Here is an 18,905-nt window from a genome sequence, read left to right as displayed (position 1 = left end):
TGACCCGCCACGTTCCTTTTATAGGTACAGTGCTATATGGTGAAATTCGTGATCTGCACGCGCTAATATGACGATGAAAATATGAGTAAATTGTGAACTTCGTGTGATCTCGTGCTGAATGTACATCACCCATATCTCGAACTCGAATCCCAGCCCCACTAAGCATGCTCGCCCTTTCAATCGTGAGAGCATTATAGTGTGCGGTAAATCCCACTACGTTGATAAAAGAGTGGTCCCAAGAGTTGGAGGTGAGTGGTGATGACCAGCTGCCCTACACCGCTAAATTTAGAGAAGGCTAGCGCAGATAACCCTCGTGTAGCTTTGCGCGAAACTTAAAACAAACCGAAACCAAAATCGCACATTTTATCGTGTCCATCAAGTTAAGAAATTATTCATAAACATATGCATTATGTCAGCAGTTAAACATAATACTCTTTTTGCCTCGGCTTAATGAAAGGAGAACGTTGACAGTTCCAGTGTACAGAACAATCTGAATTACGTTTCTTTATAATGGAAATTTAAACCTAACCTAAGGTGTTTTGAAATTGGCACGAAATTAAATCTAGTTAATAACGCTTATATTTTTTTATGCAATTAAGTCATTGTAAAAGGGGCTAATAATCGTGCTACACGTGTTGAAGATATAAATAACACTTTCTGATGACGAGAAACCCACTTGAAATAAAAATATATTTCAGGACGGCTAGTGTGGGTGTTAACACTTTTACTGATAAGGACAGAACAACGTTTCGACCTTCCGAGGTCATCTTAGGCTAACAAAGAAGTGGAGTGGCTAACACTGGAGTGCAAACTACGTAACTCGGGGATGAGGGGGTGGGAGAGCTAAGGGAACATGCAAGGTTTGGTGACAATCGGTTCAGTTGTTTGCTGGTTATAAGCGGTCTTACGTACGTACATACACAGGCTTTTGTGAAGTAATAAATAAATCAATATAATAGCATAATAGAGTATAATAGCATTCAAAATGTATTAGCTTTTGAACAGATTACCAGAGAATAAAATATTGATTATGACAGTCACGTGCGTGATAAACTGTTTGGTGTCACGAACACTTGCGTATAAGTGTCACATATGTTTATTATCTTGACACAAAAAGTGGTAGAAAATGCTATTTTAACCTCTATTAATCAATGAAATCTTTATGCACTAAATTCAGAAAACAGTTTTACCCCTAGTGGTTGTCATGGAAACAAACTGCAAACATTGCCTTTTGTCCTGCGTTTTTTCTACGAGTATTTTTCTTTAAAGTTGTAGTCTGTGTCCATACAGAAAGCAACTGATGTGGATATAGTAACAAGAATGTTAAAACAAAAACAAATTGTGTTTATTGATGTGTGGTTATTACTGTCACAAATATTGCAGTTGTAATAGGTTGTTGCTGTTTTTCATATTCTAAATAGTTTTGATATTAGATGTGTTGTTATTAATTTGATGACAGAGTAATTAGATTCTTTTTACATAAAAACAATGTAAACAAACATATGAAAACAAAATTAGGATGTATTTCAAGAAAAAAATAAAAATGTTTTATTTATGCATTTTGATATACTTTGGTATTTTGTAAGTATTGTTGAGCCACTGAAAATTAATTGCTTTTGGCAAGGGCATTTAACAGCTCTTTCCAATGCAAAAATATCCATACACTAAGATTATAAAGCTGTGTTTAGATTGGGAATTAGAATTTCTTAGAGGTTGATATGTAATGACATACAAAACAAAAAAGCTCAACTTAAAGCATGATGGACATTTCTAAAGACACCAGTAACGAGTTGTACAAAGTGAAAATGTGTGTCAGTAGCAAAAGGGATTAGTGTGTCCCAGGCAACAGTATGCAAAATAGTCAAGAAAAATATCCATTTGGAAAAGTGACATGAGTTGCATGTATACATAAATTGGTTCTACAGGATGTCCGATTTAACTGTCATATACACTTCCAGTACTTGGAGAATAAATTGAATATTTATACTATATCATAAAAACATATATGGGTCAGGTCACTAGGTGCAATGTCTATAATTTTGTGTGCAACCAAACTCTTGAAATGGAGACTGGGAAACTTATTCCTGTACACTAGATGGATTATTGAAAGCAGACAGGGAAGAGTTCTGTGCTTTGAACATGCCATTTTTACAGCTCAGTCTTTTGTAATAGAAATTACATTGTGGGGCTATCCTAAAGGTACATGGCTGTGAGATGTAGCTCACAATTGAATGATGTGGACGTTTGTTTATATTAACCTTCACGGATTTTATGGTACTGTTGGAGATAAGTTAGGTGCAAAGAATTTTCTTAAATAAAGAAGTAACATTCTAAACACTCACATTTATTATTTTTTAAACTCACATTTAGTTATCAAATGTTAAAAGATCATATATTTGTGTGTGTGTTTTATTTAGTTTAGCTTGCCTAGATGGTGGATATATTGAATATGTTACATTTCTTTCAGTTTTACAGATTTGGATGATGAAAATTTAAGCTCCTTCAATAGTCCTATATTATTTGATCCTCCAGCATTGGATTTTAAAATGCAGTAAGTTTTGATATATTAAACCAATATGAACTGAAAATGTTAAAATCTTCATGTACCATTCACTTTGCAATTGACTTTATGAAACTTGGATTAAGTTTATAAGAAACTAAATTTATTTCTATATAATGGAAGAACATATTTTTATTGGTTGAAAATCATACACTTAAATTTTGAAAGTACATGTACTCATTCTTCTTATGCACTACTTTTGCTTGTTTTGTTTTTTTACCTCATTTAATGTCCAATCATCAGATTAAGCTCAGTTATGATTAATGAATATATAATTGAAATCCAATGTTATAGCTGAACACATTTAGGTATAGACTTAGTAGTTCAGTGAAATAAGGCCTAAAACATCTTTTGTTTTAATAATAATGTTAGAGCTAATTTAGGGTATTGAAACAAGCGCCACCTGTTGAGAATATATTTATGTACAAGTTGGTGTGAAATTAAATGCCACCAAATTATTTAGTCATTTAAAATATGCTATTATAAGTGTATTCTATTGATGTATATTTAATAGACTCTGTAAATGAACTTCAAAGAATACAAGAAATTTTAAGACAATGGTTCTCTGCATAATGTATTATGTTCATATAAATATTTATACAAGAAAAACCCATTTTTAATGAATGTCAATGATTACTTTGATTAGAAATGGTAAAAATAAAATGGAATGTCTAGATTTTTATATTCCCTTTAAAAATGATAATCTAAATTAGTTTTAAAGCATGTATGTAAATATTAAAAAAAACTATTCATGACAGATGATAAACCTCAAGTAAATATGAAAGTTTGTTAAACATTAGACACACTTCTAATTTCAGTATATCTAGAAGTCTTATGAGTTTAGTGTATTTTAACTGTATGTTTTTTTTTCTATATTTTCACAGTATAAACAGATCATGATATTTTCAGCTTTAATATAAACAATGACCTGAAATTTTTAGCTTCAATATCAGTGGTGACCTGACATTATTTAGCTTCAGTATAAACAGTGACCTGATATTTTCTGTCTTAAGTATAAGTAATGTTCTGATAATTTTCAGCTCAGTGTGAACAGTGTCCTACTATTTTTTATCTTTAAAAATACTTCAGTATGTTGCACTGATGCCATAACGTGGTTTTCTTTCGCAAAACTATTTTCAGAATTCGTTATTTTCTAAATGTAACTCTTGTCTTACATATTATACTACAGGATTCTGAGTGTGTGTAAAGGGTTATGTATTTGATTATTAGAATATATAGCAGTCACATATTTCTTTATTAAGCCCCGTAGGGATGCCTCATATGGAGAAGGTGGTGGTGAGAAACCCCAGCTCCGACACCAGTGTACATCTTCTATCTATATCCGGGAGTACGCTCCACTTTCATTGTTCTTTTTTTGTAGAAAAGGTATGTTGGCAAAGCCAGGAAATGAGTACAACTCTATTGTTTTCTGAATATTCAGTAACATATGATCTTACTTTAAATGTGCTAATTTTTAATGTTATTTGTAAATCTGAGTATCACTGTACATATATGTGCATAGTTTCCCAACATCTTTTATAATGATGTTATTCTATTTTATTGTAAATATTGAACAGACATACTCAGTATGATGTGAGATGATTAACTTGGTTCTTGTGCAGTGATGATGTTTTGCTTTTTGGCACAATTGGCCATGAAATAATCTTTTGAAAGTGAGATATGTTGTAATCAGTGTAGCTGTATGTGTATTTTATGTAATTTGTTATGTGCTTAACAGTGCTGAAACATGGTTAGATTATTATGTCTGCTTAAATATTTGGTTAAACCTAAAGGTTTTATTTTATATTTGAATAAACATGTCATCACTTAAATTTATCAGCTTAAAATAGTTTTTTTCTTAAGCCTTGAAGCAACTAGTTTTCTTGTACATTCTTGATTGTGTAAACTTATACTCTAATTATGTGGTTTGTTGCACTTTTACATATTAGTTATTCATAAGTATGTTTTTCTGTCTTTCTTATTTGACTGTATTATTATTTTTGTATTAGATAATTGACTTTTCTCCCACTTTGCCATTTACTTAGTCTTCAAAATCTGAAAATAAATTAGTTTTATATCTTGTATTTTAGTTTTATCCTTATTATAGGTGTCACTGTATGTAAATGTTGTTATTACTTGGAGTGGTAATGAAAGTTTATTCTTACCTTTAATTGGAAGTGTTTTCTATTCATGTACAGGTGATATCTCCGGGTGGGAACACTTCATTTGATGTAGTGTTTTTAGCCAGGGAGGAAGGCCCAGTTGAAAATAATTTATTTATTCACACTTCTGTGGGTTCTTTTAAATATTTGGTAAGGAGCCAACCTATCATTACATTAATTTTTATAATTAATATTTTTTATCCTATTTTTACTATGTGGCATATGTGCAATATATAATTGTTGTTAATTGGCAATCCTGGTATAAAGAGTGAAAGTGACATTTTTTTGAGAAGTGACCAAACTGAAAATATGCAACACTTTGTTTAAATAAACACTGAGTTAAATGTAGTAGGATATCCGTATGAGCTTAATGGTATTGAAAGATGAAAATATATATAAAATGTTATTCAGTTATCATTATCTACTAAGGTTTATTAAATAATTGATGTCATTCAAAACAAAGTTTACATTTTCATCCCATTAATGTAATAACTCTTACATACTTGTGCTCTCTGGATTAAATTTATTCATCAGAGGTTATAAATTAATTAACTAATTGATTGCAATTAAATTACAATAATTACAATAAATTTGTTCTCCATTGTTCAAACTGTGAGACAAAAAATAACTATGAGCTTCAATGAAGTACGAATGTGGAGTACATCTTATTTGTTTACAGTCATCGGTGGTTATGAAAGTTTATTGTGAAAGTGTAATATTTCTAAAAAAATACTATATTTTTATGGGTAGACTTGTTTTTTTTGTTATTTTTTACATGTAACTGTTAAATGTGTTGAAATGTTGAATGAAACAGCTATGTGTAAATCTGATATTTGTATATTTATATAAAGTCAGGAAGGTGATGAAAATACTTGTACTGTGAAAGATATTGGAGAAGCACTTTAATGTGATGTGGAAAAGACAATTAGAGAATACTTCTTTTAGTGCCTAAAATGTTGAAGAGGCATTTTGATGTAATCTAGAAAAGGCAACTAGTAGAGCTTGGAGAGTTAACTGATGAATATCACAAAAATAATAAACTAATGGAAACTATTGTTCCCATTTATTACTGTTTTTGTTGATTCAAATAGTCGATGAAATGATATTAGGGTTTCTCGTTATTTACCATTTTTATTATTTCTATTATCCGAGTAATTAAAATATTGCTATTATGTTTGTTGTTAAGTGCAAACCTGTAACCGTTATAACACAGACTTGTGCAAAATTGAAGCTAGAATTTTCTTAAGAAAGATGTTTGTTACTAAAATAAGGGAAAATGCAAGTGATATGACTGTATAAGTAATGGTGGGCATGCCGTTTACCAATGATATAATTTGTAAATATGATTATAAATATTTGCATTATTACTTTTAATTGAAAACAATTTCAACGTTTGTTTTTACTTTTGTATCAATCACAATAATAGAAATAAAAACACGAGCTTTGAAATTGAATAGAGTCTATTAATAATTTTTTAACAATGCTTTATTTAATCTATTTTTGTACTATATGGTGAAGATTAGTTAGCCCCAAATAGTAGTACAGTGAATATATCATCTATCATGTAAAAAATATATTGATATTTGACTTCTGTTTTTACACAATTGAGTTTTAAAAAGTTAGCTAGTATGATACCTTTATTATGAAAAGGGAAAAGTGCATCTAGCTTGGAGAAGTTAAACATTGTAACTTGTTAACACAATAATACGGTATTATCTGAATTAAGTTATTCATCCTCTAATGATTTTCAAACTTTGCAAGATAAAGTTATAACTGTTAAAAGTTTTATTGTACAAAATAAACTGATGATGTTCTAATTTTTATGTAGGCTTGAAATTTAGTCTGCTTGAAAAATATTAAAAAATACTAGATATTTACTTTGGTTATATGTTCGTTTAATATATAAAATAAGTTATGATTTTTCACTTAACTTGGTTGGCTATAAGTTTCTTGAGTACTTGCATGTTAGGTTTTTGTATATGGATAGGCAGGATTTTTTATAGCAGATGCCTGTGACTTGTTGGCAATATATTTCAGCAATAAACAAGCAGTACATAATTTACTTATTTTAAAATAATGTATTAAAACAAGTTAAATGTTTGTTGCACTGTTGGTTATTGCAGTGGTATCCAGATGTAATCATCCCTTTTTGTTAGAGTTCACACAGACTGGTTCAGTTACTTCAGAACACAATTAACAAAATAAATTCTTCTCTACTCTGTTATTACCATATAATCTATAATTGGCATTAGAAATCACCAGTGTATGCTTGTGTGGCTAAACTAACAATCATGCAGTCTAGTTTTAGATGTCTGTCTAACTTACTCAGACTACATTTTGTATATCTGATTTCTGACCGAGACCTAGAACTTTTTACACAATACAAAATACTATGATGTAATAACATTCATTGAAGGTCATGAGAAAAATTTGGAAGGCTCTTGTAATATTACACAATAATACGAGTGCAATTCACAACAGTTTAACCCCATACTAACCACACATTCTGTAGTTCAATTTTTGCTGTTCATACACAGTTATTATAAACAAACCTCTGATAAATTATCACTGTTAAAAATAACTAAATTTAACACACTTTCTATACTAACTATATCTGATTCATAATACTTGCATTAAACTAAAACAGTTGTATATATCTAACACTGCGTAGTTTTATATATATGTATAAAACACTTAAGGCCCCAGTATTTTCTTAAGCTGGCTTATAAACCTGTAAAACAATACAGAACTGTTTGGAGGAAGAAGTCTAGAAAATTTTGCATAGTATATTTATAACAGGTGATTCATACATGAATAAATCTGTTGTTTTTTGTAAGTCTTAAATAGTTCCATTGTACTGATTGTATGAAATTTAGGATGAAGTTAATTAAAAATTATAATATTTAAAGTGTGAAATAGTGTTTCTGTTGGCTTTTCATATTTTCTTCCACTTGATAAAACTTTTTAAGGAAAACATTTTAAAGTATCTGAGATGTTGAAGAAACATGTTGACTCGTATGGAAAAGGTAACAAGGAGATGGTTCTTATAGTGTCCAAAATGCTTGAGAAACGTCTTAATATGATGCAAAAAAAATAATGAGGGGTTACTTATTTAGTGTTAGAGGTGTAAAAAGAAACAATTTTATGTAATATGACAAAGTGATACTTCATGTAGTGCCAAAGATACTAGGAAAAACATGCTGATTTGTCTTGTATATTTGACAAAGTGTTACACTATACAATATCACAGTTGTGAAAAGAACCCTCTTGAAGTAACGTGAAAAGAAAAGTGACTAAAGAATTAATTCATTGTGATGCTAGAAGTGTTAGGAGAAGTGTTTTGTAATGTCGAGAAAGGTTACAAAGTGTTACATCATGCAGTATCACAGTTGTAAAAAGAATCATTCTTATGACAAAGAGATACTTTGTTGTAACACCAGAAGCATCTTAATGTAAGGTCAAGACAGGTTACAGGAGGATACTTTATGTGGTGTAACTGATGCGGGGATAAAAATAATGAAGTAAAATTACTCAAGGGAAGTTTATCAGGAAGGTTACGTTCCTTCATGTAAAGTTGCATTTCCTTGTGAAATGTTTTGCATTTAATATATGTGATATGTTTATTTTCAATGGTCATAACTAAGGCAGGAAGGATGGAACATGCATTCCTGATAGTAGAGTCAACTAAATAGAAGAAATTCTTCAAGTAAAGTTAGATTCCTCAGGAATGCTAAAATATAATAACTTGGTCCCTGTGGTGTAAGGAAAAGAACCTAATTGTATTATTATCATCCGTGTAGTGGGGCATTATGTTTGGTTTCTTGTACATATTGTGAAATAACTTAAAGTAATTCAATAAATATGATGGTAATTTAACATGAAAATTTCATTTTAAAAAGAAGTAAACTTCTATCACATTGTTCAAGTTGTTTACGTATGAATTCTCTTATACTATTTTGTTAATGTATGTGTATAACAGTAAAGAGTCTTTTTAAGGTTATTTAGGCTTAACCAATATTCTTGCAAAAATAGGAATGACAAGAAAATATAAAAATGTATTAATGATTCACATAACTGTGAGAACATAATTCACAAAATAATTATGCGTCATTATAATGTACTGCCAGAGTTAGACAAGAAGTTAGATGTTTTGTCAAACATGAGTACCTTTATAATGCATCATTGTGTTGAAAAGCTTATTTTGTCACCCTGAAAGTGTAGTTGAATTAATAACTTTAGATTAGCTTGAATTAAGGTTAACTTTTATATACTTTTAGAAATTTGTTACTGTTCCACAGTATTTGTATCGAAATGCAGTTTAAGTAGAAATTGCATCTTTTTCAGGTCACTGCAGTTGGAGTTCCCAACCCTTATAGGTTAAGGCCATTTGTAGGTGTCCGAATGCCATTAAACAGCAGTTATTCCCCTCTTATACACATGCATAATCCACATAGTTCCCCTCTACAGGTTAGTCCTAGAGATTTACATAATCAGAACTTACAGGTTGGTATAACTTTGTTATCAATGCATACATCTACAGGTTAGTTGTAGAGATTTACATGATCAGAACTTACAGGTTGGTATAACTTTGTTATCAGTGCATACATCTACAGGTTAGTTCTAGAGATTTACATGATTAGAACTTGCAGGTTGGTATAACTTTGTTATCAATGTATACGTCTACAGGTTAGTTCTAGAGATTTACATGATTAGAACTTACAGGTTGGCATAACTTTGTTATCAGTGCATACATCTACAGGTTAGTTGTAGAGATTTACATGATCAGAACTTACAGGTTAGTATAACTTTGTTATGAATGCATACATCTACAGGTTAGTTCTGGATTTACATGATCAGAACTTACAGGTTGGCATAACTTTGTTATGAATGCATACATCTACAGGTTAGTTCTGGATTTACATGATCAGAACTTACAGATTGGTATAACTTTGTTATCAATGCATACATCTACAGGTTAGTACTTGAGCTTTAAATGATCAGAACTTACAGGTTGGTATAACTTTATGTTATCAATGTATACGTCTACAGGTTAGTTCTAGATTTACATGATCAGAACTTACAGGTTAGTATAACTTTGTTATCAGTGCATACATCTACAGGTTAGTATTTGAGCTTTAGATGATCAGAACTTACAGATTGGTATAACTTTGTTATCAATGCATACGTCTACAGGTTAGTTCTAGATTTACATGATCAGAACTTACAGGTTGGTATAACTTTGTTATCAATGCATACATCTACAGGTTAGTTGTAGAGATTTATATGATCAGAACTTACAGGTTGGTATAATTTTGTTGTTAATGCATACATTTACAGGTTAGTTGTAGAGATTTACATGATTAGAACTTACAGGTTGGTATAACTTTGTTATCAATGCATACATCTACAGGTTAGTACTATTACCTTTTTTATTATATTATTTGCCATATATTATAATGAGAAAAATGTTTAGTATTTTTAACTCTCAATTTCAGGTTAGAATAGTTTTGATAAATTTAAGTTTTTTCACTTTAATTACCTGATTTAAATATTATTTTTGGTCAGTTAGATGTTTAGAAATGATCATGAAAAGTCAGATTATTGTGATATAAATTTAGTACCCTTGTATTGTTTACAATTCTTATTTTGAAGTATCTGACCAGAAGTACATTTGTGGTGGTTTATATGTATGTTTTATAAATTTTAAGAAAAACGTATGATGATAATCACAAATCTCTTTTATCTCTAACTTGTTTCTAATTAATATTAGGGATAAAGTATTTGTTTCTGCATCTATAATAAAATACATTATGTCACCATGAACGTACTGTTTTTCAAATTCAGATGGCATTCTGGATAAATATGTATGAAATTTTTAAGTTTCATGGGAGAGGCAAAAATTGCTGGATAATAAATGGGGCACATTGAACTGCTGGAACGAGTTTAAGTTTGTAGCTCTTCAAAAAAAAAAGAATTTTTTTTTATGAAATATTGTTTAAATCGAAGTTAATACAATGCTCAGTTTCTCGTGAATGAGATATAGTTTAGTATGGATTTTAGATTTATTTTTACGTAAGTAATTTCAGTCCATGTAATTATATGGTTATGCAGCTCTCTAATTTATTAAGATGGGTAATAAATGTAATGAACATGAATTTTAAATGAAAAATGGTACACAAAGAAGTTTTTATGTATATTTCTATTTAAATTTTGAGCTGTATGAATTTTACTAGTATATATTATATGCTATGCAGCATTAAATGTAAGACCCTACTCAGTTTTTTAAGAATCTGGCTCCTCGTTTTCATTGGAGGACTATATAAGAATATTATTCTGTGGCCATTTTTAATCCCCATTATGCCTTTTTAGTGTAGGGATTGATTTCTTTTTGCCTGTATCTGAAGTTGGTTCAATACCCTTTTCAATTCCTTTCCATCCAGCTTAAATGTTTCTGTCAAGCTATATTTTTATTCTTCTGTCCGATGGAAAACTAAAAATATTGGATCACGTTTCTTCATCCAGACTGACTTATCTGTCTTTTGTATGGTTGTACTAGACGGCAGACATATGTGCCATGAAATAAACATATTTGATTGTTTCCTTCTGGCAGTTTCCTGTACAGACTAACAAGTGCTGATGATGCTATATCCTAAGAATAAGTTCTATTCACAATTCTTATCATACAAAAAATTGAAAGATTGTTTGATTCAGATACATTTATTTTCTTTTTGTGTAAACAAATTTTGTAGAGCAGGCAAAGACAGTTAATGTTTGTTCTAGTTCTGTGATTTACAAAGACAAGGTATAGAAGATATTTTACCTTTATTTTTAAATTTTAAATGTGTATTTCCTTTTATTGTGTATAAGTCAAAATTTTCCATGAAAATGCCTCATGTGAGAGTATATTTAATACTTAAAGATACTTAAGCTCAAAAGCAATTTGGGGGTTTTCCTCAGTGATTCTCCAGTTGAACTTGTTTTATAGTGAGAACTCTGAAAACATACTCTGAATATTTTTCTTATGCAAAATCGTAAACGTACTATAAAAAAAATTGTTAAATGATGAAAAATCAGAGGTAATGTAGTTCGATTTTAAGTGATCTAGATACGAGTCTTAAAAAACAATTAAGCCTAATTTGTTTATTAGAATTTTGTAGTATAAGAATGCTATCATTTTTACTATTATCATTGATTTGGTTTGGTTATCTGATAAAACTAGCAGCTTTTTTTTGTAAGTTTAGATCTGGTGAAGTAATAAATTACCTTGTTAGCTAAATGCAAAACTTCTAAATTAAATAGAAACAGAATATTCACATGTAATTTTATCAAATATTTTGGTGCCTGAATATACTTATAACCTTTTGCTTTCAAAGAGGTGCTTACTTAACCTATGGAGAGTGTAAAATTTGGAAACAGCTACTGTGGGATAATAGATTTATTTCTGTACAACTGTTAGAGATATGATCACATACAACATTTAAATATACCTGTATCTTAAACATTGTATATTATTATGTCTTGCTCTTAAAGGTGAAACATTGTACAGAAATAAATTTACTATCCCATGAATAGGTGTTTCAAAACTTCAAGTGCCTATATTCTGTATGATTTATATATAAAAAAAACCAATAGCACTAAAGTTGAAAAGAGGCAAAGTAAATTGCATATTAAAATACTTTGAGAAAAAAAATATTTTAATGTTTCTAGATTTACAAACTTGAGACATATATTTGTTCAAATTTGTGTATAAGAAATAAGATCAAAATAAAAGTCCAGCAAGAAGTTTAGGAGGAAGAATTTGTGCATGAGCCAGTTGGAAGGAAAAAAACAAAACTTCTTAAGTGCTAGTTTTGTCAGTATAGTTTTAAATTGGTCTATCAAAAATATGTTATTGTAGACATATATTTGTTCAAATTTGTGTATAAGAAATAAGATCAAAATAAAAGTCCAGCAAGAAGTTTAGGAGGAAGAATTTGTGCATGAGCCAGTTGGAAGGAAAAAAACAAAACTTCTTAAGTGCTAGTTTTGTCAGTATAGTTTAAAATTGGTCTATCAAAAATATGTTATTGTAGACAAAAAGAACACTCTTTTTGGCATTTTATGACAAAAATTAAGACCTCTTGGCTAGCTTTAGGTTAGAAGGGTGTTGAAGAAATGTTTTATCAGAAAGAAAAGGTCAAATAAATGCATTTGAAAGACTGTTTCTTATGTTAATGTATTAATTTGTTGTTTCATCCACAGTTGACAGAAATGTATACTAGTGGTGGCGACCTTCATTTAGAACTTCCAGCAGAAGAACCAGAAGCTCCAAAATATCTATGGGTAAATATTTTCAAACAGTTTAGGCTAACATGATAATATAGTACACATCTTATGCTCATTGTAACAGTCAACAAAGAGCAATGGAAAAGATTTCTATCAAACTTTTCCCATATCTTTGGTTAAATACTTAAGATATGGAGGTCATCATCAGTATCATTTATTGAAGTCCTGTCTGTCATTTATAAATAGCGATGAAATGAGTCAGCTAATGGCAAAGTTGAAAAAGTAATTACATGCTGTTTCCTGTCAGAATGTACGATCACCTGAGAATTGATTTGCATTGTAATTCTACAATTCTTCATTATGTGAAACTGTTTTAAAAAACTTGGCCTTCAGGCCTGGCATGGCCAGGTGGGTTAAGGAGTTTGACTCGTAATCTGAGGGTCACGGGTTCGAATTCCCATTGCACCAAACATGCTTGCCCTTTCAGCCGTTTAGTATCATAATGTTATGGCCAATTCCACTATTCCTTGGTAAAAGAGTAGCCTGAGAGTTGGCGGTGGGTTGTGATGACTAGCTGCATTTCCCCTAGTCTTACATAGCTAAATTAGGGACAGCTAGCACAGATAGCCCTAGTATAGCTTTGTGCAAAATTCAAAACAAATAAACTTGGCTTTCTTCTTGTTATTTGAAGTTATAATTAGAATTGAGATGACAGTTTGAGGATGTTTATTTTGGACTTTAATATTGTAATGTTCCATAGAAGCAAAAAGTTCTGTATAACTTTGTGGTAATGTATTTTTTCTCTCATCAGTTGTGATTTTCTGGTGTAGTATTCACTGTTCATAGGTAACCTTTTTCTTACTTATATGTAATTTAGTAAATTATCTGTCTCTTGTCTTCTTATATCCATGTTTGCTCTGTAATAACAGTTTTTTTTATCTAAAAAATATTTATAAAAGTCAACAAAATTATAACCATTTAAAACGTTTCAGTGAGCATTTTTTTTGCCTGTCAAGCAACATCTGCTGTTTTTTATTTCAGATTCTAGTGTGTTTAACATACATCGTAACAGTTCTTTTTCACATATTTAGAAGCATTAATGCCATGCAGTGTGTAGTTTGTGCATTCTTATATGTATATAAGAAATATGATATTTATGATGTAGAATTGAACTGCTACTTATTTTTCACAAAGTAACACTATAAAATTTAACCCTAGATGTGTATATACTAAGGTGTGATTAACTTTTGCACCATTCTTGTATCTCATACTTAAAAGATCCCATGCGAGTGGTAGTATTCTATTTTTTGGAGCTACAGATAAAGTTTTTAACAATTTCCATGAGCTGTGATCACATTTTGCATATTCTGACCAAGAAGAGTAAATATTACATTGTTGTTAAACCCTAGCTGAATAAATTTTATCAGAAGTTGAAATTTATTTGTTCTTGAGTTTTTGAAGAATCAACAAACCAGTAAGGTTTCATCATTAGTTCATTGTAAATATTTAATGAAAATTTTTGTTTATCTTCTAAATTATTATGTGCTGTTTATTGTGCTTACTTTTCAAAAATTATTTTTATTATTATTAAATAGGAAATTCCTCCATATGAAACTAAACCAGTGATGAGAGCCAATTTTGTAGCCAGAATAGAAAGAAACCATACAGCATATATCAGGATAAAAACTAATAGTAGCAAACAAGAATATTTAATTATACCCATGGAAGTTGAAGTTAGCTCAGGTTAGCCAAATACTTCCTATGTGTGTGTGTGTGTGTATTTGTATCTTATATATGTATATATAAAATTTGGTGTTTATGACTCAGCATACACCTTAAAACCTTGTATTGCCACAGAATGAGAGCAAGAGAAGTCTATAAGATACATTCCACATGATGAATGTACTGTCTCGACTACAATTATAGTACTGGAAATCATTTGAATGAAGTTAATGTTTACTACACTACTACAAAGTAAACATTTACTGACAGGTAAATCACTATGAAAAGATAAAAAGATTGATTTGTTTACAGTAATATCTCAAACTTGTTTTTTCATTAAAGTGTGCTCTAAGAAACAAAGTTAAAGCTTGAAGTTTATACTTGTGAAGGCTTATAAACTGTGTGAAAGTTACACTGAGAAAACGCTTCAAACTTTGTTTTGGTGAGTGAAAATAATGGGCTTTTAATTTCACAAAATGTTAAAACTAAAACTGTTTGGGCTTTGTGAGCTATTTTTGTTGTAGAGTTTTAATTTTTTCATGGTTGATTTTTCTTCATACAGAAAATGAATCCTAAACCTTCTTAATAATCCTGTCAATTTCTTTTAATCTTTCTTTTACTTCAGTAGAGTCATAAAACAAACACAAACTTAACTCCAAGTATTTCTCTTATTCCATTAACAAACATAGTCTATTTTACTGGGAAAAAGATATTATAAGATGGCCCTTTGTTTAGCTTTTTCCTAGGATACACCATTACTCAGACTGTATTTAAATGTAATGACTTTGGTTAAACTGTAATGAAACAGTGAAAGTGAGAAAACAAGTTAAATATGGTGTTTACTTATATATGTATATATAAATAGAGTAAACATTAAGAAGTTTTTGCAAAATCCAGTCTAAATCCCAGTTGTCATCTTAGAGTCATAACAGATATCTGTGGTAATAGCTCTCAAATTCATTGGGGATATCCCATCTATCAGACATAATTCAAACACTGATGTTAAACTAGCCAGTAATTGTGGAAAATGAAACCATTTAAGACTGTAAAGTTAAGGTTGGAAGTATGAACTACGTAAGATCTGTTAAGGTAGGACTTGTAGTTCTGTTTAAGATCGTTTGTAAGGGTGGATGTTGGAAGTAATACATAACATACAGTAGAAATATTAGGTGGTTTCATTTTATTTCTGCTTTTGGAATTGGAATAACTGTTTTTGGTGTAAACACTCAAGTCTACACTCTTAATTGATTTTCCACAATTACTGCCTAGTTTAACATAAGTGTTTGGATTTTGTCTGGTAGACAGGTATCCCCTATGCTTTTGAGTGTTGTTACCACAAATGATATCCATTATGACTTTTAAGGTGACGACTGGGATTTAGAATGGATTTTGCATAAAATTTCTTAATGCTTAATTTATATTAAGTTAATTATTGTTTTATAGACCTGATTTTAATTGCCTATTAACAATTAATGTAAATAATAGTACTGAAACATGCATATATGTATAGATACTGATATTGAACCATAAAATAAATACGTTCAACATAAAGGAGCAAAGAATTATTGCATTTTTCTTTAATATTTTCTGCTGCTGTTTTTACAACACTATACTTAATATTCTGTGAAAACTTATCACTGTTTACCATACTTTAGGGCTGAAAATGTTTTTTATACGTGTTTAAAACTTCCTGTTGGACGTGTACTTTTACGTTATGCCCTTGTGTAATAATCTTGAAGAAATATATTTTTAAATGAGTTTAAATTAATAGATTTGTTTTATGTGTATTATTCCATGAAATATATGCATGTTGAAGGTTTAAGAAGTAATTATCCTAAAATATTACATTAGAAGTTTCTGTTAGCTTTAACTTACAAATCTTTATTCAGTGTCTACTCATTTCTTATTTATGAAAGATTTAGTTTCTATAGTTGTGGCCTTGAGGAAACAGCTGTGTCCTTAAAATATTGTACAGTTTCAGCATAACGTAAAAATTATTGCTAAGGTTAAGAGAAAACAGTAATAAAGATGCTAAAGTACAGAGAAAGTTAACAGGTTGAAAGGTAAATTTCAAGTTTAAAAACGTGAGGTTTTGATTTTTTTTTATTATTACATTTGCAGTGCTTAAAAGGATTATAATGTTATGAGTATTTTGTTAAATTAGCTCCAGGGATTTACACACCAGCAGAAAGTATGGATTTTGGAGTTATGAGAAGTCAAGATGAACCAAAGATGCTTTCAATCAATCTACTTAATTCGGGACAAAAGCATATTCATATAATGGTAAGAACATTATGTTCTGGTAAGATATCTTACCTCCTTTCACAAAATAGCTTTTCTTGATTAGTACTGCCCTTTATCATCACACGTTTTCCACGATTAACACTAGCTTTCCATTTCTGCATGTAAATGATTATGCAGTAGCTCTCCACCAGCAGGAGTATGTCACAACCTCTATTGTAACCAGTGCCCTCTCCACATTTACACTTGTTGATCACTTCTTGATTGGCAGTAGTACAATACAGATGTGCTTGTTTTTGCTTGCAGTTTTTCACCATTTACCTTTATACTATAGTCTTTTTATTTTTTCTGTATTTTTATTTACTTATTTACTGGGACCTTTTTGTTAGTGCATTGTGGATTTCACTCTGTGTCCAGGTATACTTTTTGAAGATCTGCCCTGTCCATCATGTGATGAACATGCTTGACATTGTAGCTCTTACTAGTTCAGACCTGATGTACAATTCCAATGCTGCCAGGTGTTGGCTATGCACCTCAATTTAATTGTCATCTATGCTAGAACGATTATGTTGCAGAGTTAGGTTATGCACATCATAGCTCCTTGAAGTGGATTTCTGTACATGGTGAGGGGACCTCCCAGAGAAGGTTTTGTACTTGCAGTTTTACTTTCTCTGGGATCTGAACATCCACTCATGTGCTTAATGTGCATGGCAACTCATGAAGGGAAGAAGAGGATTCTGGTATTTGAGGGTTCCAACCCCAACACACTGCTTTGGCCTTAAATTCCTGTAGACAAGTGGCTTCCCACCGTCAATCAGCTGGTCCTATTGGGCTTGGGTCAACCATTTACCAGAGTTGGGCATTCTCAACAGGTTTTGTTGACATTGTGTTTGATGCTGGTGTTTGGTTACAATGCTCACAAAATTTTAGCGTTGCTGCAGTGTTCTTGTTCCCTTGTAGGACTCCATGGTGGGTGGGGTCAGTGGACACTGAATTTTCTCATTATGTTATGGATCCCCCAAGGCAAATTCAAATAATAAAAAACAGTGTGTTTGTAAGTGACCACATCCAGATGATTTTGGACAGAAATTTTCATCCCATTCTGCACCTGTGCTCTTCTTATAATGCATTCTTTGTCTGCCATATCTTTATGGCAAATGTCTCCTTTTTGTATTCAGAAGAGATTAGAGGGGCTTGCTGGCTTTTTAAAAGTCAGTCAGGAAGCTACATTCTGGGGACATCTTGGTGGAAACATTCACCTTAAAACACAGTGAACTCCTCTTGAATTTGAAGGCCATTAAGGATACACCCATTGAGGTTACTCTCCCTGCTTTTTTGAATTTCTCATGAAGAATTATGGTTGAGAGGGATTTAAATAATATCCCTAAGATGAAGATCCTCACTAGTTTCTCTAGCCAAGGAGTTTCTGCAGTGTGAAGTATCTCCACTTGTAAGAAAGGAATTATGCTGCCTACCAGTGTTCTTATTTTGATGTTTACATAATAATGTCCATTTTACACTGTCAGGGCAGGTTATCTGAACTGTAATGTATGGCCATATATTCCTAATCCTCTCAGATGTTTCCAGTGCCAGCAGTTCAGTTGTTCGAGGGCATTCTGTCATGGTTCTGAGGCAAGTACTCATTGCAGTGGTAAATATTATGACACCTACAAGTGTGAAGTGGACTCTCACTGTGTTCATTTTAGTGGTTTTTCACCATGTCATACTTTCATTCTTACCCTAGGTAGGTGGAAGAGAAAGAGATACAGCATTTAGGAACAGTTCATAATATTTGTTATCAGGAAGCTTGAAAGTTGCTGTTCCCTACTTCATCTTGGACATGTGGTGCTTTACTGTGATCTACTACTACTGTGGGTATGCAGACTGTACACTCTGTACCTCAGTTAGAGTTTTTTTTTATGCCATGTGAAGGGTCTCTTCATCTCGATGGATAA

The 18,905-nt window shown here is 31.0% G+C and overlaps 1 protein-coding gene across 1 annotated transcript in view; it reads left to right on the top strand.

The window, feature by feature from the left end:
• The window catches only part of Tmem131 (Transmembrane protein 131), a 191,871-nt gene that overhangs the window by 91,141 nt on the left and 81,825 nt on the right, over window positions 1–18,905 (top strand). Inside the window, exons 4-10 of the mRNA XM_076492169.1 lie at window positions 2,468–2,551; window positions 3,823–3,946; window positions 4,759–4,872; window positions 9,067–9,189; window positions 12,964–13,044; window positions 14,583–14,730; window positions 16,874–16,992. Of these exons, the coding sequence (XP_076348284.1) occupies window positions 2,468–2,551; window positions 3,823–3,946; window positions 4,759–4,872; window positions 9,067–9,189; window positions 12,964–13,044; window positions 14,583–14,730; window positions 16,874–16,992 (793 nt within the window). The remainder of the gene's footprint in view (window positions 1–2,467; window positions 2,552–3,822; window positions 3,947–4,758; window positions 4,873–9,066; window positions 9,190–12,963; window positions 13,045–14,582; window positions 14,731–16,873; window positions 16,993–18,905) is intronic.

This window comes from Tachypleus tridentatus, chromosome 3 (assembly GCF_004210375.1).
Source record: "Tachypleus tridentatus isolate NWPU-2018 chromosome 3, ASM421037v1, whole genome shotgun sequence".
Taxonomy (NCBI): domain Eukaryota; kingdom Metazoa; phylum Arthropoda; class Merostomata; order Xiphosura; family Limulidae; genus Tachypleus; species Tachypleus tridentatus.
The sequence above is the reverse complement of the archived record's forward strand: the minus strand, read 5'-3'. Positions and strand labels throughout refer to the sequence as shown.